At 41.0% G+C, this 22,272-nt stretch overlaps 2 protein-coding genes across 9 annotated transcripts in view; both read left to right on the forward strand.

Annotated features, from left to right (window-relative positions):
• Positions 1 to 1,565, forward strand: part of ldb2a (LIM domain binding 2a) — a 105,550-nt gene extending 103,985 nt beyond the window's left edge. For 6 of the 7 annotated variants that reach the window (XM_058049555.1, XM_058049575.1, XM_058049566.1 and 3 more), the window contains one exon: positions 1 to 1,565. In XM_058049555.1, the coding sequence (XP_057905538.1) occupies positions 1 to 234 (234 nt within the window). In that variant the 3' untranslated portion in view covers positions 235 to 1,565. The other variant, XR_009119594.1, reaches the window with a different exon arrangement.
• Positions 1,566 to 2,205: 640 nt separating this feature from the next.
• On the forward strand, positions 2,206 to 21,612 carry LOC131118670 (transmembrane anterior posterior transformation protein 1 homolog). Of its 2 annotated transcripts, XM_058064653.1 has the most exons (15): positions 2,206 to 2,407; positions 4,921 to 5,051; positions 7,123 to 7,241; positions 8,581 to 8,613; positions 9,770 to 9,932; positions 10,085 to 10,220; positions 11,704 to 11,801; positions 11,968 to 12,037; positions 12,415 to 12,495; positions 14,560 to 14,669; positions 14,746 to 14,805; positions 15,092 to 15,160; positions 15,236 to 15,312; positions 17,676 to 17,848; positions 19,108 to 21,612. In XM_058064653.1, exons 1-15 carry the CDS (start codon positions 2,218 to 2,220, stop codon positions 19,428 to 19,430), a joined length of 1,833 nt encoding a protein of 610 aa, XP_057920636.1. In that variant the 5' UTR covers positions 2,206 to 2,217; the 3' UTR covers positions 19,431 to 21,612. The 2 variants fall into 2 exon arrangements, with proteins under 2 accessions (XP_057920636.1, XP_057920637.1); XM_058064654.1 differs by lacking the exon at positions 8,581 to 8,613.
• The last annotated feature ends 660 nt before the right edge of the window (positions 21,613 to 22,272 follow it).

A 22,272-nucleotide genomic window follows, 5' to 3' on the forward strand; every position in this document is an offset into this window, starting at 1 on the left:
GATGTGATGGTGGTGGGCGAGCCGACCCTGATGGGCGGCGAGTTCGGGGACGAGGACGAGCGTCTGATCACCCGCCTGGAGAACACGCAGTACGACGCCACCAACGGTCTGGATGACGAGGACGACTTCACCAGCTCGCCGGCGCTGGGCAACAACGGCCCGTGGAGCAGCAAGGCGCCCAACGTCGGCCAGGACAGCAAGGCCGAGAGCGCGCCGCCGCAGGCCTCGCAGTAGGAGACCCGAGGACACGCACATCTGATAACTGTGGACGTTCTCTTCTTTTTTTTTTCTTCTTCTTCTTCTTCTTCTACTTTCCTTGGAGAACACTGACAGCAGCAATAGCCACGCCTCCTGGACGCTTCACAGAAGAAGAAAAAACAGCAAGCTGTCTGCCATTCAAATGTACAAATGTAAAAAAAAATAGCAAGGTGTGGACATCTTTTCATTCCAATTGTGTCTCCGGAGTGAGAACAGCTTTGTTGGCTGTGATTTGGTTGACCTGCGGGTCACGTGTCATCACAAGAAGAAGAAGGTGTTTTGTTGTTTTTGCTTTCTTTTAAAGCCACCAGCCGAGGACGCGCAAGCACATGTGGAGACAAACCTCAGCTTATTACGGCGCCAAATTGTTTTATTCCTACTTCCAATTAGCGGGAAATAACAGTCGTCTGCCACTACGGACAAAATCGTGTCTCTGGATTGTGTTTTTTTTTTTTTTTTTGGCACCCTCCTCCCCCTCCCACTCTCCCCACTCTCGCATCACAGATTGTGATTTCATGCAAAGCAGCTGGATTGTATTCCTGGCTCAAGGTTGTCATTCTGCACATCACCTTTGCAGACATGATGCTTTATTTTTTTCCAAGACAATGTAACTCTTCTCCCTTTAATATTCCCAAATTGATGCTTTTCCTGCATGATTTTTACAACATTTGAGTTGAATTGGACTTGATTTGATACATGTGCTTTATAAAAAGACAACACTCTTTTGAGTTAAGTTTTGGAAGACTAAGAAGGTTTGTAGCTCTGTAAATACAGGTTGAGTCTATTTTGAAACCAGTCTTGAACAAGGGGCTGTGTTTTCTGCAGAGGTGGGTTTGGATTTACACACACACACACACACACTCACTCACACACACACACACCTCAACCTCTTTTGCTAGTGAAGAACCAAAGCCACAAAGTTGACAACAACATCGTCATGTTTCTTGTATATTTTGTGACAACACAGGTGCAGATCCAAAGTCCAAATCCACCCTGCAGAAACCAAACGGCCTCTTTGTATTTGTGTGTTCAAAATTCTAACGATTCATTAACACAAACACACAGTTCTCTTTTTTGGTTGAACTTCCCAGAAGACAAAAGGCGCATGTCTTCACACAATTGGTTATTTATTTGTGCATTTTGTAAGGAAGCTAACACATTTCTGGATATGTTTGAGCCTAGTATTATTAGACACCGTTTGTACATTATATAGCAGAGGTGTTCCGTGTCATATCTGATGTCTGGTATGTATGCTTTACCATTATGTGTGCCAATAAACCGTGCTTACAAAGAACCGGTGTCTCACACCTCGCTGGTGGTTCTCAAAATCATGTTTATCACTTTTAATAACAATATTATTGGTTATATGGGGAAATGTCTGCATGGGAAACCAATAACAGCAAGCAATGGGAAAATAAATTGGGATATTTTCAAATGGCAGAGTTTCCTGCCGTTTTCTGACTCCAGGCTGGAATGGGAACACACTCATGGATTCAAGGGCTCTGCTTAGCTAACTTCTGTTGTTGGGGAGAATTGACATGCAGCAGGACTCGGTGGACCTTTGGCGACACCAAGTGGCTTGTGTGGGTATTGCAACATTATTGTGACGTAAAAGCGGAAGTAATATGCATTCAAAAAATAAATAAAATGAGGTGACAGATTTAATTAACAAATTAGCAGTTATATTGTCGTAAAGGAATACATTTTGAATTTAATTAATGCAAACAATTTTCTTCTTTTTTGCGTGAGACAAAATAAATTATTGCACCGATTTTTTTTGGCAAAACATTATATTATATTATATTATATTATATTATATTATATTATATTATATTATATTATATTTTCATTCATATTTGCTCATTTTATATTCGTTGTTGTCGTTTGCGTCACGAGCCCGCTTCGTCAGTATATGACGTCATTAATATGCGACTCGGTTGCGGCCGTCCCACAGTAAAGATGGCGGACGCGTCGGGGACCGAGCTGTCAGACGAGAAAGAGGCGGACGGTGAGCGCAAAAACAAGCTCAATCCGCCGTGGGACGGAGCGAACAAGTCGGGGAAAGTCGTCATTTCTTCACCGCTGCCGGAGACGTTGGGCTTTTACGACATTAGCGCTGTCAGACGAGAGAGGAGAGACCACTCGGCAGGTAAAACGTCGCCTTCGCTCCTCCCCTTTGGAGCTACTAGCATTCATGACGCTTCTCTACCTTTCTCTCCTACTTTTATTGCTCGCGTCTAAGTGTTTTGTTACCAAAATATAAAATATATGAGGAAGAAAACTTTCTGAACATGTTTAAGGTGTGTGAAATACTGACGAGTAGCTTATATGCTACTTTGGATGCAGTTAATCAACACTGCGGGGGGTGCCTAACCAACAGGCCGCGGTCTAGTACTGGTCGCTGGCAGAGGCCACCATGGTGGTCTGTAAAAACCACCATCGGTAGACAAACACCTTTAACAATAGAATTTTATTGTTATTTTATTATTTCCTGTAACGAACTATGTTATTGTATATGTACAGTATCCTACAAAAGTAAGCACAAGTTGGGAATGGAATTGAGTAGAGCTAAACAGGAACTGTTACTGGAGTTTGGTCGAGACGCTTTACCCACTGTGATAAGTGAATTTCCTTGAAGTAGAATTCCTTATCAATAAATTTAATATTTTAATAGTTAGCGCATAGAAAACTTATGACCTTCTAAATACGTTTTTTACTGTTATTAGAGCTCGCTAGACCATAGACAACACCTTTATAATCACCTTAGTAAATAAGGCTTGTGCTTGTGTGTATTTTATGTAATGTAATGTTCCCTAGGGCACCTGAAAGATGGGCGGACAGGAAGTGACGGGCGGGTGTTCTGAGTTGAGTTTCAGAAAATACATTTTCACCAACGTCTTTGAATGCCTTATATTTGTATTTTACTTCACTTAAAATCTCAATTTAGGCAAAAAATATGCACAATTTGCTTTAAAATTCAATTTTTGACTAATAATAGGTTGTATTTAATCATGAAAGTGCATTATTTATTAATAGGTATGTTTTTGAAGACCTGTGCTGCATTGGAACGGTGAAATGTCAAGTACTCCTGCACAATCATTCATTCAATCATTTTCTCACGAGGGTAGCAGGGGTGCTGGAGCCTATCCCAGCTGTCTTCAGGCGAGAGGCAGGGTACACCCTGGACTGGTGGCCAGCCAATCACAGGGCACATATAGACAAACAACCATTCACACTCACATTCATATCTATGGACAATTTGGAGTCGCTAATTAACCTAGCATGTTTTTGGAATGGTAATGGTAATGGTTTTATTTCATTTGAACATGCATCAGATTACAGTTGAATGCATCACATAATCAGTTCACAGTTCCACATGTCCAAAAGGAGTAGGAAGAAGCAAAGCTTATTAAATCCTACCCCTCCATCTGGTACTTTTACAATCAGTAACTGTTACATTTGTTCACTTCCTGCTTTCCTAATATAGTTGAAGTTTTTTTTTGTTGTTTTTTTTGGTTGTTTATTGTTTTTGCTTTATTTTTTTTTTTTACATTTTTTAATTTTATTTTTATTTTTACTACTATTTTTATTTATTTTATTTGTACTCTGGTTTCCCCCCACATTCCAAAAACATGCTATGTTAATTGGTCATGGTAATGGTTTTATTTCATTTGAACATGCATCAGATGACACTTGAATGCATCACATAATCTGGTACTTTTACAATCAATAACTGTTACATTTGTTCACTTCCTGCTTTCCTAATATAGTTTTATTTTTTTTAATTTTTTGGGAGGAAACGGGAGTTCGTGGAGAAAACCCAAGCATGCACGTGGAGAACATGAAGCTCCACACAGAGAGGGTGGAATTGAACTCGGGTCTCCTAGCTGTGTGGCCTGCGCTAACCACTCGTCCGCCGTGCTGCCCACTTTGAATATATGTGATTTGTAAATAAGGAATCCTACTTGGTGAAAAGTCACCCAATGATTGGATCCAGTTCTCTACAATAAACGATGGATCTGACGTCACCTCAGGGTCAAAGTAGGCCAGTGTGTACACAAAGAGGAAAACTACTTCACTTTACAGAAAGCAACCCAAATTACAGTTAAACTATGATTTTGTTGCCGCTGGATTCAATGTTATTATTAATTATGTATTATGCCAGGAGAAATTATTTGTTTACAAAGTTGAATCAATTCATGTTAGGATTGTGTGATAATATTGTGACCATGTGGGCAAACACAGCAGTAGTAATATTGTGCGTTTAGCAGTCCATGTACAATGAAAGACCATATGGGTCCTTAATACCCCATTAAACCCTAACAGGGTTCAAGCTTAGTCAGCGTACTTAAACACCACATCATTCCAAATCTAGCAACCATGCATTGTTGGGTCCAAATGTGTTGCTATTGAACCGGGGGCGCCTCTTTGTGTAAAGTTTATGAGGGGCGACATGTACGACAGCCCCCCGCAGGGTGAAGTCAAGCCGCAGTAATTTAAGACAACATGGAGCTTGTGGACTCTCTATCAGCTACTGGCGTGGAACCTCTCTATTTAGAACGCCGCCCGCCGGCGCCCCACTTTCACACCTCCACCTGTTGACCATCCAACGCGGTCCCGGGCTCTCACACAATGACAACATCCACTCAATTGTTGTTCCAGATTCGTCGCTGATGCGCTTCGTGTGCACAGAGCTGACCAGAGGCTACTTCCTGGAGCACAATGAGGCCAAGTACACCGAGCGCAGGGAGCGCGTGTACACGTGTATGCGCATCCCCAAGGAGCTGGAGAAGGTACACACGTTTTGTTATCACTCAGAGTGGGGGGGTCTGTAATTATTGCTGGGTCATGAGTGATCAGCATCAAGCAGCGCTTTAAAATGTCGCCATGCTCATCAGCGCTGTTAATGCTGACTCAGCAGTTTTCCCCTAACCACTATTACAACACTGGTACAATATGTACAATATACACTACACGTGTTAACCAAATGCAGTCAAAGAGAGACAGGTTTTCTAGTCCCGCTTTCTCATGCACTCTAGATCATGATTGGAGTTTAAAAATGAAGGTGTTGTATATAATGAGTTGTCGCATTTAGGAAGTAACAGTCTCTCTCCAACTATCGCTTGCTTGGGAGAAGGAAACAAAAGGTTTGGATTGATCCAGATCTACTAAAGATCTACATGGAGTGACCCGGAGGGGGCCCCGTATACAAGGGGTGGCCTCTCAGTTTTACATTTTTGGATTGTGTCATAGTATCACCTCTAAGGTGTGCATACCACTGCTACATTATTATTATATAAAACATAGATGTTTTTTGTTGGCCCTGTGATTGGCTGGCCACCAGTCCAGGGTGTACCCCGCCTCCCGCCCGAAGACAGCTGGGATAGGCTCCAGCACCCCCCGCAACCCTCGTGAGGAAAAGCGGTAAAAAATGAAGTAATGAATGTTTTTTTGTTGTTTTTTTACAATGCCGCTGTTGTTTTTCTGATGCGCCACCAGGTGGCAGTCTTGAAACATGCACGAGAGACCCATTGGTAGCCCCATCATCCATTCATTTCCAGCATCAATTATTTCCACTCCTCACAAGCAATGTTGTGATTCGTTAATCTAACCTCCACGGCCCTTTCAGCGCTTTAAGTCCTGTTCATTTTATTCTCGGGGGAAAGCTCGCTTCCTTCTCGTCAAAGAAGCTCTTGACTTGCTAGGGTTCGACTCCCCAGCCAAGGGAGGCCTCAGCGGGATGTGTGTAAACACGAGCCAGCTCAGTGACTCCTCTGACCAACTACTTGTGTTTATCTGTCTTCATAATATGTTTGCTGGAAAATGTAAATAGTGATATATACAGTATGTCTTTATGGTAACTCAAGGAGAAAGTGGCTGGATGAATGAAGTCCATTCACTCAGCTTGTTATTAACGTGTTATTATTGTTATTATATTCTGTAACTGCAGTACTCTATGCTTAACTTAAAATGTACTTAATATGTGAGAAGTTAAAGTGAAATAAAATGTGGATATTATTTAATATGGTATTTAGAATATTATTTATAATTGTTAATTAATAATGTTGATATTTAGTAAATTATTTAATATTATATTATTGATAATATATTTAATATGTAAAAATATAATGGGTTGTGGAAAAAGATATATTCTTATGAAGTGGCAATATTAAAAGAAGAAAGTCACAATTAAAAATAAACTTGTAATATTATTAAAAAAATAAAAGTTGTAATATTATAGAAAACAAACAAAACAAAAGTTGTAATTTTTGGAAAATAAGGTTTGGTTAAAACAAGATTACGGTTTTTACGATTACGATTGGAATAAAGTCATCATATTATGAAAACAATAAATACTAACATTAATGAAAAAGTACAAATATTTGTAACGTGGCCTTTGCATCCTCTCATATATCAGTATAGTATGTGGCCCTCTGGAAAAAGTTTGGCCACGCCCACTTTAGAGTAGTAATAAAAATAGGTATTTTTAGGGCTAGTCGTGGCTACGCGTGCATTAGCTGGGCTCTACCGTATGTTCTAGTTTTTTTTTGTGGGTCGAGCTGTCTAAATAAAGGTGTGCTTGCTTGTTTGCTTCGTAAAAAGTCACAGAGAACCTGCCAATAAGAGGCAAACCCTCCCACCCACTTCCACCTTGACTTGGCTCCGCGCTCGCCTACTTTAACAGTCCAACCTTGTAGCGTTAAGAAGACAGCGCTCAGTCTAACATGAGCACAAAACGTATATTTGCAGACGTGAAGGTACGTCCCAAGCTAGTGTAGCTTATTAATGAGTCGCAAACAGCGTTTCAGAACAAGCTGCATTTTGCATCCTGTGTTTGTTTAACTGGGAGGTATTTCTTGACAGTTGATGATCTTTGGCTTCTTCCTCTGCGTGGACGCCTTCCTCTACGTGTTCACGCTGCTGCCCCTCAGGGTGCTGCTGGCCCTGCTCCGCCTCCTCACGCTGCCGTGCTGCGGCTTCAGGTCAGAAACGACACACGTCAACTGGAGTGGGTAGGGAAAAAAAATGGTGGCCAGAGCAGCCCCTGTGCAGTCTCAACTTGTGGAAAGCGCATCAGTGCCCCCTGGTGGTTAAAACTGATTGGTGACGTGGCAGCCATGTGAGCTCTTTTAATGAACTCACCCAGCAAGCATGTGACTATCTGATGAATAATGACCAACCGAGTTATAAATGAATGACACTAACACTAATTAACATGTTTACCTTCAAGACATGCACAGGAATGGCTCACCATACTGGTATAATGATTACACCCCTCGCTAATTGAAAAATACATATTTATGATCAAATATTATTTATTAACATCATTTCTAAAAAAAAATGCAGGATATAATTTAAAAACCCATAAAACAATCTCAATGTTTTAAATATACATGATTAAACAATAAGTTTGAGTCGCTCTTAGTAAAACAAGCTTTACTCATGAAGGAAAATATTAATTTCTATTTTTCAAATATCAATTCTGGGTTATTGATATTTTTGTATTCATGATTTTTTAAATTAATTTTGTGTGACTTTTCATTAAAAGTTTGAGATTTCTGACTTAAAAATGAAATATTCCCAGTTTTTTATTTTAGATTTTAAATGATATTACAGCTACAGTATCATATGTATTGTTTATTTTATTTTAAATGTTTTATAAATGATGGAAGAAAGTCAACAATTTTTATAAATAAATTATATAATGTATATATTAAATAGTGATTTAATAATAATATAATAATATAATAATATAATAATATAATAATATAATAATATAATAATATAATAATATAATAATATAATAATATAATAATATAATAATATAATAATATAATAATATAATAATATAATAATATAACAATATAATAATATAACAATATAATAATATAACAATATAACAATATAACAATATAACAATATAATAATATAATAATAAGCCATTTTTGCAAATGACTATTTTTGAGATTTTAATGATATTTTTATTTTGATTTTATATATTTGTGTATGATTTAAAAAGTATATTATGATTAAGGGTTTTTTTTACTTTTTGTATATTTGTAATTTAAATTTCAATTTGATAAAAAAAAAATACAATTATTTTACCCTTGAAAGTAAATTTAGCATTTTAAAAATACATTTAAAAATATTTTTACAAATATTTTACAAAAAAGTTTAAATGTTACTGTTTTGCTCTAAACATACATACAGCAGTACTGAAACAAAACGACTCATTGATCTTCCTGTAAACGCCCCGTTACCCCCATTCCCATATTTGTACCCGCCCTCCCCCGGTCTGATTGTGGCTCCTCCCACCTGCAGGGCACGCACATGCCCCTACTGCAGAAGAAGCAGGTACGCTCCTCCCACAAGCATCAATATCCATGTCCACGCTCCATCCCCATCTCCTTATATGTCCGTCCACATCTCCATCATGTCCCTTAGATGTTCAGCTGGGCTCTGCACGTCATGGTCCTCTTAACACCCTATTGGTTAGTCCCCCATCAAATGTGGATGCTTTGGTGTTTTTCAAACAAGCTCAGGGAAGGTTTGCTGAGCATGCATGCTCTCTTTAAAACCTCCGTGTGTGTGTGTGTGTGTGTGTGTGTGTGTGTGTTTGGAGCATTTTAAAGTTCACAAGAGTAGTCGTGACTCAAGCGGAAAAACTCTCAAGGCCTGTTTGACCTTTGCTTTATGCATCCCACCATCTATGTCTTGCCAATGTACAACGATTTTACCTGCTCGCCACCTTCCTGTGGCATTTTTACCACGGGGTACTGTACATGGTATTGCAATAACAAATAGTGAGGTCTTACTTGGATCTCATTGGTTCAAGTGTGTGTTATTGACTAGATAAGAGAGGTAGAAATCAGCAGTGGCTAACATCCCAGCCAATATGGAACCACCATGAAACAATCCTATCTCCTCCTTTTCCCTGTCATAGCTAATATTAAAAAATCAGCCCTGCAGATTTGGTGTCTTGTTCCCTGCTGCCGACGCCACCATTCTTTGCAGAAATATACAAGCCCAGAGGAGACGTGTCTTTTATTTATGAATATTATTTGTTATTATTATTCTGCTCCTGCCTGCAAGATACAGCACACTGGCTAGTAAACATCCCTGTCAAAATGCCCCCTGACTGGTGCTAAATTGGAAATATGGATCTTATATAAACAGTCACTGGCTTTTTACATGAGGCGCAATTGCACGATGTGGCGCACACTCTGATTTAGTGCTGGACAGGTAGCGCCACATTTATCTGTGGTGGCGAGAATGTATCCATGGCGAGCCTCCACAAACACTGTAGTTCAATGAGCCACAATAATAATGATATTGTTATATTAAGGTTTTATGGAGAATGGCTTGTGTGAGAGTCCATTATGTGTACACACTGTCATGTTTTGGCATGTGGTTTTCAGTTTTGCATGACTACCTGTGTTAAGTCATGGAATCCATGTGACATATACCGTATATAAGTAGTCATATAAGTAGGTGGTGTTTGTGTGTTCAGCGGGTCCAGGCTGCTGCAGCCGGCGCAGGTGTGCGACATGCTGAAAGGCCTGATCCTGGTGCTGTGCTTCTCCATGATGCACTACGTGGACTACTCCATGATGTACCACCTGATCAGAGGACAGTCCGTCATCAAGCTCTACATCATCTTCAACATGCTGGAGGTACCGGCTCACTTCTTGTTCCATATATCTCACTTCACTAAATATCACACCGCAACTTTTACTTAACTTTGTTTTACACTTAGAATAGTCAAGAATGTTGCAGATATGATTTCAAACTAGTCCCTCCATTGTTGTCCACCTGTCTGTGGAAGGTGGCAGATCGCCTCTTCTCCTCCTTCGGCCAAGACATCCTGGACGCTCTCTACTGGACCGCCACAGAGCCCAAAGAGCGCAAGAGAGACAGCATAGGAGTCATCCCTCACTTCCTCATGGCCGTCTTCTATGTTTGTATCCTTCCCGGCACGCTCCACAGCAGCAGCGTGGGTGTTTGGAAAGCGTTACCTGGCAACGGCAGGTAGTCATATCTTGTCCGATGCATAAAGGCTAGAGGTGTAATGGTACGCCACCAATCACGGTTTGCTACCTACTTCATTTAAGGTCGTGGTTTGGTTCATTTCTATACAATAAGGCAACACAATAAACGTAAATATACAATACAGTAAACCTCGGATATATCGGATTCAATTGTTCCCACTGGTTTTGTCCGATATAAGCGAAATCCGTTATATGCGTATACCGGAAAATGTCCGTTTTACGCATATATCGGATTTATATCCGGTATATGCGTAAATCGGATTTTATCCGTTATAAAAAGGCACTTCCTTGACTATGTTTCCAATGTACCTGGACGCGCAGGCAACGCTGCAAACGCTGCAAACGCTGCAAATGACGTCGTATCGCGGCCTGTCACGATTCGGCGAATCGGAGCGCCACGATGCGGCCATCCGATATATGCGAGGGAAATTTAATGGAAATGCATTGGAACGGGACTGGAGATTTTGTCCGAAATAGGCAAAATCCGTTATAAAAAAGCTGATATATGCAATGAATTTTTATTGGAAATGCATTACAGAAAAATTGGTTCTTTTTTATCTGTCCGTTGTGAGCGAATTTCCGATATATTCGAGTCCGATATATCCGAGGTTTACTGTACAATATAATACAATATAATACATTCATTCAATCATTTTCTACCGCTTTTCCTCACGAGGGTCGCGGGGGTTGCTGGAGTCAATCCCAGCTTTGGGCGAGAGGCGGGGAACACCCTGGACTGGTGGCCAGCCAATCACAGGGCACATATAGACAAACAACCATTCACACTCACATTCATACCTATGGACAATTTGGAGTCGCTAATTAACCTAGCATGTTGTTGGAATGTGGGAGGAAACCCACGCATGCACGGGGAGAACATGCAAACTCCACACAGAGATGTCCGAGGGTGGAATTGAACCCTGGTCTCCTAGCTGTGAGGTCTGTGTGCTAACCACTCGACCACCGTGCTGCTACAATACATACAATTGTCTAAAATATATAACATACAGAATAATGAAAGCATGCACATTTTGTGTGTTAAAAATACTTCCGGGAAGTATTACTGTAAGTATTGCATGTTATTATGAATGTACCAGTTACTACATTGTTGCAGCATGTATATAAAACCATAAAACACAGCATTTAGAATATCATAAACAGATTTTTTTATGCTGTAATTATGAAAATATTCCATTTATTGACATAGAATTCTGTATCACGGAAATTCAAGTATCACAGTCTGGTCTGGAGCCAATTAACCGCTATAAACGAGGGGCGACTGTACATTGTTTCCGGTGTTTCAAGCTCCGCCTTCTCCTGCCTTCACTGCAATGTTTCCGTCCGCTTGTATGCCCACTTGAGACTTGAGTTACTTCCCTGAGCGTCCAGCCCTCAGTCCTCCACGCCATCCTCATCATGGTGCAAGCCTCCACCCTCAACGTCGCCTTCAACTCGCACAACAAGTCCCTGCTCACCATCATGATGTCCAGCAACGTACGTGCATGCACATATGCAGATTTCATGCTACTAATATGCAAAATAGAAGCCTGATGGCATCCATTTTGGATTCTATGCAGATATACTATTCATTGCAGTAGTAGTTTAAGTAGTATTGTTTTTACATGACTCTCCATTCTTTTAATGTCTTCTCCTTCCACAGTTTGTCGAGATCAAAGGCAGCGTGTTCAAGAAATTTGAGAAGAACAACTTGTTCCAAATGTCCAACAGTGGTAAGATGTTTATCATCTTATCAGTACGATTCCAAATGACGATAGCTGCTATCGAATTGCAAAATATCCTAATCATGTGTAACTGCTGATTTGCTGTCCTCTTAAACCTTTGTGGATGTGAGAGGGAACTCGGAGTGATCCCACTGAACATGCCAATGATGAAGAAGTGTAAAAGTTCACGGCGAGCTTATATAAAGCAGTTCAAAAAGTTTTCCTTTGCCCGTTTCTCTCTAATTCCCAGTAACCGTGAATAAAGAAGCCTTTTCTCTGAGGATTTGATTGAGCCGTTATGTACCTTTTTGCTACCATCGTGGATTCAATGCCTTCTTCATGTGCATGTTTAATTGTCTCCTCATCTTCTTCTCCTCTTCTTGCAGACATAAAGGAGCGCTTCACCAGCCACGTCCTCATGCTCATCGTTTGTCTCAGGAATATGGAGCAGTTCTCTTGGAACCTGGGTAATTATCAACAGCGGCATTTTTAATAGTTAGTTGAAAGCGTGTTCCCCCACGGTACGTACGAACTGTTTGCCCGCTTCATTCCTTGTCAGTGTGCTCGCTACCTGTCACCGTTTCGCTTGTTTAAGATCCTTTTACGACTGTCACAGGGGACAAATCGCCCGCATCACGGCAATAAAGAGCAAAGCGATGACCGGATCATTAAAAGATAAGACGAGATAGATGTTTTATTGACGCAAACAAGAGCAGTTATTAAAGTATGCAGAAAAGCGACGACACACACAAAAACAGAGCAAAATTATGAGACTCACAGACTTTGCAGGATAAAGAAGGCTCGGTGAGGATCTGGATATATGTGCAGATAAAGGAATATCATTTAACGGCCTCAATGGAAGCTTCTATATCATCCTCTATGACCCAGGAAGTAGTCTGCAAAAGTCTTTGACATTTTAAAGTAAAACATTACAGAAATCCAACCGCTCCAGGGTGTACCCCCCACTTTCACCCCACATCTGCTGGGATAGCCTCCAGCATACCCCCAGGCGACCCTCGTGAGGATAAGCAATATAAAAAATGGCTGGATGGATTACAGAAATCACAGGTTTAGAAATAACATTCAATATCTAAAACTTTCTTATGATGTTAATCCATCCTCTTTCGACCACAACGCTGGGGGCCAAAACCAATGCCGGCTGTCCATCACATATTTTTAAAGTATTAATTTTAAAGTATTAATTTCTATTTTTCAAATATCCATTCTGGGTTATTGATATTTTTGTATTCATGATTTTTTAAAATTAATTTTGTGTGACTTTTCATTAAAAGTTTGAGATTGCTGACTTAAAAATGAAATATTCCCAGTTTTTTATTTTAGATTTTAAATGATATTACAGTATCATATGTATTGTTGATTTTAAATGTTTTATACATGATGGAAGAAAGTCAACAAATTTTTTAATAATTAAATTATATAATATATATTAAATAATAATTTAATAATAATATAATTAATAATGTAACATTAATAATAATAATAATAATATAATTAAAGCCATTTTTGGAAATGACTATTTTTGAGATTTTATTGATATTTTGATTTTATATATTTGTGCATGATTTAAAAAGTATATTATGATTAAGGATTAAGGATCATACACTAAAACCTGATTATTACTAACTACTGTGGTAGCCTCATTGACAGGTCGAGAAGTTAACGTCCCTCCTTTTAACCAAATAGATGGCGAATAGAAAGAAAGATATGATGCAAATCCATGCAGCAACACAAGTCTCATTCATGGTGATAAGTATTATATGGAAAGGAAAATGGGTGGATGGATGGAAGTATTATATCTATTATTGGTGAGCTTGTAATATAACAATATAAAAAAATATTACATGACTCTCCCGAAAATACATTTTAAAATGTGTGACTTTCATGGCTCTCCTAAGCCAAAAAGGTTCCTGACCTCGGGTCTAAATGGTGCTAGCTCATCAGATTTTTACCCAAAATGCACACTTGTAATATTTCTATGTATCTTAACACACACACACACACACCACAAGGTCACGAGTGTTAAATATTCATCGAACGGGTCGGCCACAGTCGCAAGAAAATCGCTGAGCTCGTGCTTGCCGTTAACCCGACCTGGCCGTGAGGCATTTTGCCCTCCAGAGCGAGCCCGGCGTGACCAATTGATTGACAGCACCCCCCTTCCCGCTCCACTCTCGGGGGACAGACGCATCGTCGCTGACGGACAGACGCCGCCTGTCAGCCGTCAGTCGTTCCCCGCTTCGTTGTAGCCGGAGCCGCCTTTGCTGGAAGACGTGTCATCAGTCATGTTGTTCACCGTGTCAGCTTATAGTTTGCGTTTCAACAATAAACGCAAATGGGGGGTTCCAATGTTTTACACCAAAAATCAGCAAATTGTTGGGATGCACTTTATTATTAATACTGGATATTAAACAATGTGCTGAATTGTACTAATAGTACTTCTAATAATGAGTCTTTCTTTTATACGAGGGACCTCAGAGTAATACGCATATGTGTGTGTTTCACTGACGCAGAGCACCTCTGGGTTCTGTTCCCCGACGTCTTCATGGTCCTCACCTCTGAAGTGGCCGTGGACATCATCAAACACGCCTTCATCACCAAGTTCAACGACATCACGGCAGACGTAAAGCACACACAGCAGGAACACATTTAGAGGTCCCATTCGCACATACTTTTACGTCCTGTGTGTTATTTTGCAGGTTTACAGCGAATACAGAGCCAGCTTGGCTTTTGATCTTGTCAGCAGTCGACAAAAAAACGTGAGCAACCAGCAGATATTATTATTATTATTATTGTTATTATTATTATTATGGGCTTGCTTGAAAAGCAGTGCAGTCCATGTTATTATTCCTCATACTTATGCTTTATTATGGGCCTGCTTGCAATGCAGGCCATGCTATCCCTCATACCTATTGTTTATTATGACCCTGCTTGCGATGCAACACACCCACTTGTTTGCTGCTGTGGAATTGTTGTACTTAATTATGATAATGATTTATTACAGTTTATGGTGCTCACAGTGCTGTAACGTGTGTCACTCTGCAGGCTTGTACCGACTACAGTGACTCGGTGGCCCGCAGGATGGGCTTCATCCCGCTGCCTTTGGCTGTTCTGGTAAGACGATGCGGCCGTCTCAATGCTAAAACTCAACACCGTCAGCCTGTCAACATCGTTTTTATGTTGGAACAGCTCATCCGAGTGGTCATGAGCTCAGTGAAGGTGCGAGGAGCTCTGTCCTACACCTGTGTGCTCCTCTTCTATCTCGGGTAAGACGCCATTGCGTTCACACGCAGCTCTCAAACGTAAATAAGCTGTAAATAAGGTGTGGATTATTGCCATTTCTAAGCTTCCGTGTGTTTAAAACAATTTGTTGCTGTTTTATGATGTTAAAAAGTACCATGAGGATTCAGGCCATGTAGGATATTATATACTAAGAATATATGTTTGACACAAATGTCTCTTAATTTCCAGAATAATCACATTTATAATTGTTTTATAGGCCCAATGCCATGCCACAAATTGTCACTATGTTCCACTTTAGACAGCAAATTTGTAGAAACTGACTGGTCAGCGGGCGGCACGGTGATCTAGGGGTTAGCGCACAGACCTCACAGCTAGGAGACCAGGGTTCAATTCCACCCTCCGGCATCTCTGTGTGGAGTTTGCATGTTCTCCCCGTGCATGCGTGGGTTTTCCTCCCACATTCCAAAAACATGCTAGGTTAATTGGCGACTCCAAATTGTCCATAGGTATGAATGTGAGTGTGAATGGTTGTTTGTCTATGTGTGCCCTGTGATTGGCTGGCGACCAGTCTAGGGTGTACCCCGCCTTACGCCCGAAGAAAGCTGGGATAGGCTCCAGCACCCCCCGCGACCCTCGTGAGGAAAAGCGGTAGAAAATGAATGAATGAATGACTGGTCAGTGCCTCTTCTGGTTGCAGCCAAGTAGTGCACTTGATGATGGCACCAGTTTACTTATTGATTCCATTATAATATACTGTACAAGAACAAATAGAGGCGTTACAGTAATATGTACGTACAGTACAAAGTATTTTAAAAAGGAGCATGATGGTGTCATCTTCTTGAATAATATTTGTCTGTTCATGACTAATTGCAATGTAAATGCAATGTGTTTAGATATTCCCACACGGCATCAGACACAGGCAATGTCACGCACACACACACACACACACACACACACACACACACACACACACACACACACACACACACACACACACACACAGCATTACATAAGCCTAAACATTGTGTCCTCACGTTCTCCCCGAGCCGCTGATAGCCGCGCTCATTCGCCGTATCCCATCGGGCTCGCACCATTGAAGACTTCCCCCTCAGGGTGAAGAATACAATGTTGTCATCTCCAGTGCCATCGCTGCAACTACCCCCCCCCCCCCCCCCCCCCTTTACCCGTTGTGCTTTAAAAATAGCCAAGGCTGGAACAGACTGCTGCGCCTTGGCAACAGTTCACTGACATACACGTCGCTCCTCGCGCCTTATCACATGGGCAGAGCTCCACAGACCCAAATTTGTCCCGTCTGTCGCTCTCATCAGTGTCACCCACCGCGCTGACGCCACGTTTGGCCCACAAGCGCAGAGGGAGGCGACACATGAGTGGAGGACTTTACCACACGTAGTCTGACACCATTGTAGATTTGTTTAAGGGAATAAATCATTTATTTAATAATTTAGCAGCCTATACGCACAGGTAAGAGCAAAAGTATTTGGACATGTCAGCCTTCATTTCATTGAAAAATGCATTTCTGTGAAAGAAATTTGACTCTCTCAAACCTATGGTTGCTTAATCCCTCGTTAATTGCAGTTAATTGGTTGCAGACCCGTTCGTTATAAGTGGATTTCTGCCAAATAAGATTTCTATTTAGAGAAAGAATATTTTTGTAGTTGGAGCATAGAAATCCTGTTTATAACTTGCTTAATACTATATATACTATACAGTAGGTTTTAACATCATTAGAGCCCCCAATATAGTAGCCATAATAGCAAAAATATGCCATTTAAAATATAAATAATGTATTGTGTGTCTGTTCCGGTGGTGTAAACAGGAAGTGACGTTGATGGTTGAGATTTGAGTTGCAGCTTGGTGAGGCGTAGGACCGCAACAGTAGTCTGTGTTGGGGCTTAGTTTGCCTTGGGGCGAGGTAATTCAAACCTGCAATAAAATCCTGTTGTTCTGGCCATCACATGTGGTACTGGTGTGTCTCAATGAAGATTACAGTAACATTAGCTGACACCTAGTGACCAGTGTAGAATACTACATCATCCCAGCATCTTCCAATGTGTCTTTTCAATGCCTTATTTGTTTGTTTATCATTTATATAGCATTATATTAGCATTTAGCATTAAATTGTATAAGGCGCTTTTGGTTCATTTAGCCATTTCTATTAATGAAAATGCTTAATTTAGTCACAAATATTTGTACAATTGGCTTATATATGTGTATTTTTGGTTACTAATAGTAGGTCATATTCAATCATGAAACTGCATGATTTGTTGTACTAAAATATACAAAAATAAGTCGCATGAATGCTAGCCAAGTAGTGGATTTAATTCTGCTGTGAATGAGGTGTCAAACATCTTTCATCTCGCTGCAGGCTGCTCACGCTGAAGGTGCTGAACAGCATCGTGCTGCTGGGGAAGTCGTGCGTTTACGTCAAGAGAGCCAACATGGAGGGCAAGTTGTTCCAGAAGCCCCAGCAGACGACAGCGTCCTCCTCTGTCAAGACCCCCAGCAAAGCGGACCCGGCCGCAAGTACGGCGCCCTCAGGTGATGACCCCCCACACACACAAGTGTATTTGTTGTTATTGTTGTGTAGATGCATTGCAGCTGCTTTAAAGGTAATGGAAGATTTGGAGGTGGCAGCATCTTCCTGTCATCTGCAGCCAAATCCCCTCGGCACTTTTTTCCCCCGCCTACACTTCTGAACAGGAGCTTTGAGGTGGCAAAGATCCTGATGGCGCGTCACTTCCTGTCAGGCTTCAAAGCCCAGCCAAACTCTCTCCGCCGTTTCCAACTTATCCGGATTCCCAGAAATGAGCAAGTTGCGACACACTATGCTCCTGCTTAGTTTTTCCAACCCTCAGCTGCCACGATAACCCCGCTTAGCGCTGCACATCAGACTTAAACCGACGCTCCGCAGCACAATTTGCGGTTCTTTGTCTTTTTGAAGAATTTTCGTTTGCACACCACAAGACACACCATCTGCATCTGGGGGTTGTGCCCCCGGGACTGATATCAGCAAGGGATAGTTGCTTTTTAGCCATTTCAGCCACGTCAGACAGAGCCAACCCTCTACCTCGGCTTGGAATACTTGTTACTAGCGAAACTGGTCACTAGCGAAGTCAAACATTTGGACATACAGTAATCCCTCGTTTATCGCCGTTAATTGGTTCCAGACCTGACCGAAATAAGTCAATTTCTGCAAAGTATTCACTTATTATTTAGAAATTTTATATTTTTGTAGTTAGATTTACAGAGAAGTTAGAAAGCCTGTTTACGACCTTCTAAATACGCTTTTTAGCAGTGTTAGAGCCCTCTAGACCTGAAATAACACCCCTATAGTCCCCTTTACCCTCATATTTCCCAATGGCTTACATTAATAAAACAATTACAATTGCATCTGAAAGTATGTTGTTTTTAAAGGGGACCAATTATGCTAATATTTTGGCTTTTTGTGTTGATCCTGTAGAGCAGCTACACACAATAACCCGCACAGAAAGCTTTTTAGATCTTCCAGAATCTGCACCTATTCCAGCTGTATTTCCTTGGATTTCCAAAACTGTAATTTATTCCACCCACAGCCCGCCTCTGGGCACGCCCACTCCGCTGTGATTGGTCACACTCAGCTTGTACAGCTAACAGCTTGCACGTGGGCACGCCCATATGAGGGAGTCACTAGCTGGATGTACATTCTGTGCCTGAAAAGGCACAAAATATGTCCAATTTTGCTTTTATTATGTTATATTTCTTACTAGTAATATGCTGTTGTTGTTTCCATCAGTCATATTTTTTTATATTCTTCACAGGCGATTCCAAGGTGAACCAGAGCCCATCTACACCCCCTGTCCCACCCACCTCCTTTTCAGTGACCACTCAGCCAACACCAAGGTCGGACTTCCCCCCTCTGCCCTCTGATCCGACCCTCTCAGCACCCCCCCATCCACCTCCAGCTGCACCATCGGAACCCGAGCAGCCTACTCCATCACTCCCCAAACAGGAGGAGGAGGAGGAAGAGGAGGAAGCTGTAGAGGAGGAGGGGCGGGACCCCTCTGCTGCCAAGCATCGGGCTCCTAAGAAGGACTTGCTGGAGATCGACCGCTTCACCATCTGCGGCAACCGCATCAACTGACTGGATTCAGGAAGGACAAGTATTTATTTACGGTAAGTTAGCGGAAGCACCGACGCACATCCTGCCGCTCGTCCCAGAAGATTCCTCGACAGGAAGTTTGGGCGAGATGATAATAAGAGCGTCGCACGACGAACTCTAGTGTGAGCGTGCAGGTGTCAGGATGCGGCGCCAGTGTGGAGGCGTGACAGCGAGTGAAGGTGAGAGCACATCAGCACTTCCTGTTTGAGCGGCAGAGGACACGTGTGAATTTGAGCTTTTCGAGGTACAAAACTGAAGGATCCTCCACAGAAATGACTTGGGACACACACAGGTTCATTGTACACCCGAGGTAAATGCTTCCTGTCCATGTACGAACAGGTAGACCATGTCACCTTAAGGAGGTAGACCATGTCACCTTAAAGGGGTAGACCATGTCACCTTAAAGGGGTAGACCATGTCACCTTAAAGGGGTAGACCATGTCACCTTAAAGGGGTAGACCATGTCACCTTAAGGAGGTAGACCATGTCACCTTAAGGAGGTAGACCCTGTCACCTTAAGGAGGTAGACCCTGTCACCTTAAGGAGATAGACCCTGTCACCTTAAGGAGGTAGACCCTGTCACCTTAAGGAGGTAGACCGTGTCAGCTTAAAGGGGTAGACCGTGTCACCTTAAGGAGGTAGACCGTGTCACCTTAAGGAGGTAGACCCTGTCACCTTAAGGAGGTAGACCACCTTAAAGGGGTAGACCATGTCACCTTAAGGAGGTAGACCATGTCACCTTAAGGAGGTAGACCATGTCACCTTAAAGGGGTAGACCATGTCACCTTAAAGGGGTAGACCATGTCACCTTAAAGGGGTAGACCACCTTAAAGGGGTTGACCACCTTAAAGGGGTAGACCATGTCACCTTAAGGAGGTAGACCATGTCACCTTAAGGAGGTAGACCATGTCACCTTAAAGGGGTAGACCACCTTAAAGGGGTTAGACCATGTCACCTTAAGGAGGTAGACCATGTCACCTTAAAGGGGTAGACCATGTCACCTTAAAGGGGTAGACCACCTTAAAGGGGTTGACCACCTTAAAGGGGTAGACCATGTCACCTTAAGGAGGTAGACCCTGTCACCTTAAGGAGGTAGACCCTGTCACCTTAAGGAGGTAAGGTAGACCCTGTCACCTTAAGGAGGTAAGGTAGACCCTGTCACCTTAAAGGGGTAGACCATGTCACCTTAAAGGGGTAGACCATGTCACCTTAAGGAGGTAGACCTTGTCACCTTAAGGAGGTAGACCCTGTCAACTCAATGGGGTAGACCATGTCACCTCAAGGAGGTAGACCATGTCACCTTAAGGAGGTAGACCCTGTCACCTTAAAGGGGTAGACCACGTCCCCTTTGGACCACTGAAGATAACGACAATGTGGGCACACTCGTGTAGCAAAACGACCATTTCCCAGTTGAGTTGCCACAGCTGCAAATATCCGTCGACTGATTTAGCCTATCAGACTTTCAGCGAATGGACAAAAGTCTTGGGACACCTCAGCCAATTATTTCATCTTAGCAGCACATTTTAGACGATGGTACGCTTCCAAGAGTTTAGGAAAGCCCTTCTCTGTTGAAAGCAAGAACATTCAGGGTGTGCTTGGATGAGTATGGTAGGGAAGAAATGGAGAAATTGACGCACAACAACATCTCGCTCGCATTAGAATGAGTCCCAATACTTTTGCCCATTTTCCCTGATGGACCAAATTGTCTTAAATCAGCGTTTTCTTTCTTCTTCTAATGTTTACATGCTTTGATAGTAACAGTGATTTCACAATGAAAGCCTTTTTTTATTGTAATGAAATGAAGAAAAGATCTACTGAACATTATCATAGTATGATATCATTGTGTGTGAGATGATATCATACTTGAGGTGAGTTTTGCAATTTGCAGAATGAAAAGTTTGATTGAAGACGTGACTTATCAGGTGTAATCATCTGGCATATTGATTAGCTTCATTATTTAAGGCAGTAATACTGCCCTGTTGGGGGCTGGGGGGGGGTCATACACAGAGTTTATGGACAATAAATGCCTTTTATATTGTTTACTGTCAATGGAATAATAATGTGTGGGAAATAATTTTTATTTCATGAACATATTTTTCATCAGAAATAGATGGCGTGCACTATGGTCAGCATATTGTTGGAAATAATAAAAAAACAAACATCATGTAACAATGTGAGCATGTGGAACCTGAGATCTTTTTTTCTTTTTGGTTCTTATTGTCAGTTAAAAGGACACATTATTAGTAGTAGTGTTACTATTTATTTTTTATTATGGAAAATAAGCTAAATAAAGGAATTTAATACAATACATTCTATTATGTAACTTCAATTATAAATATATCTTATTTTATATATATTTAGTATGCCTTTATCATTGAATATATAATATCTACTGGATAAACTAATACATTTAATTTATGAACTTATTAAGGAAATGAAACCAAAGTTATAATTAAAAATATATTTATAATTACACTTATTCATTGATTTATTTTCAGCTTCAACTTATTGTGTAGTTAAAATTATGTAAATTATTTTACTAGCTATTTTGATTATTAATCCATTGATTTATTTATGGTCTTGTTTTTAGCCGGTAAGCAATGTCATTTATTTATAGTTTACTGTAGTAACTTTTATTTTTCGTAGTTTAGATTTTTTTTTACATCCAGTTTGCATGTTTGCACAGGACACTTGTTGTTGCCTAAATTAAATTTATCTTTAATTGTGCAATAAAAGTAGTAATAACTTTGATTGTATTTTAATTATTAATTCATAATGAATGAATTAATGGTTTTATTTTTTTTTTTCGGCTGTGAAGTGTAAC

This window comes from Doryrhamphus excisus, chromosome 2, assembly GCF_030265055.1.
Source record: "Doryrhamphus excisus isolate RoL2022-K1 chromosome 2, RoL_Dexc_1.0, whole genome shotgun sequence".
NCBI classification, from domain to species: domain Eukaryota; kingdom Metazoa; phylum Chordata; class Actinopteri; order Syngnathiformes; family Syngnathidae; genus Doryrhamphus; species Doryrhamphus excisus.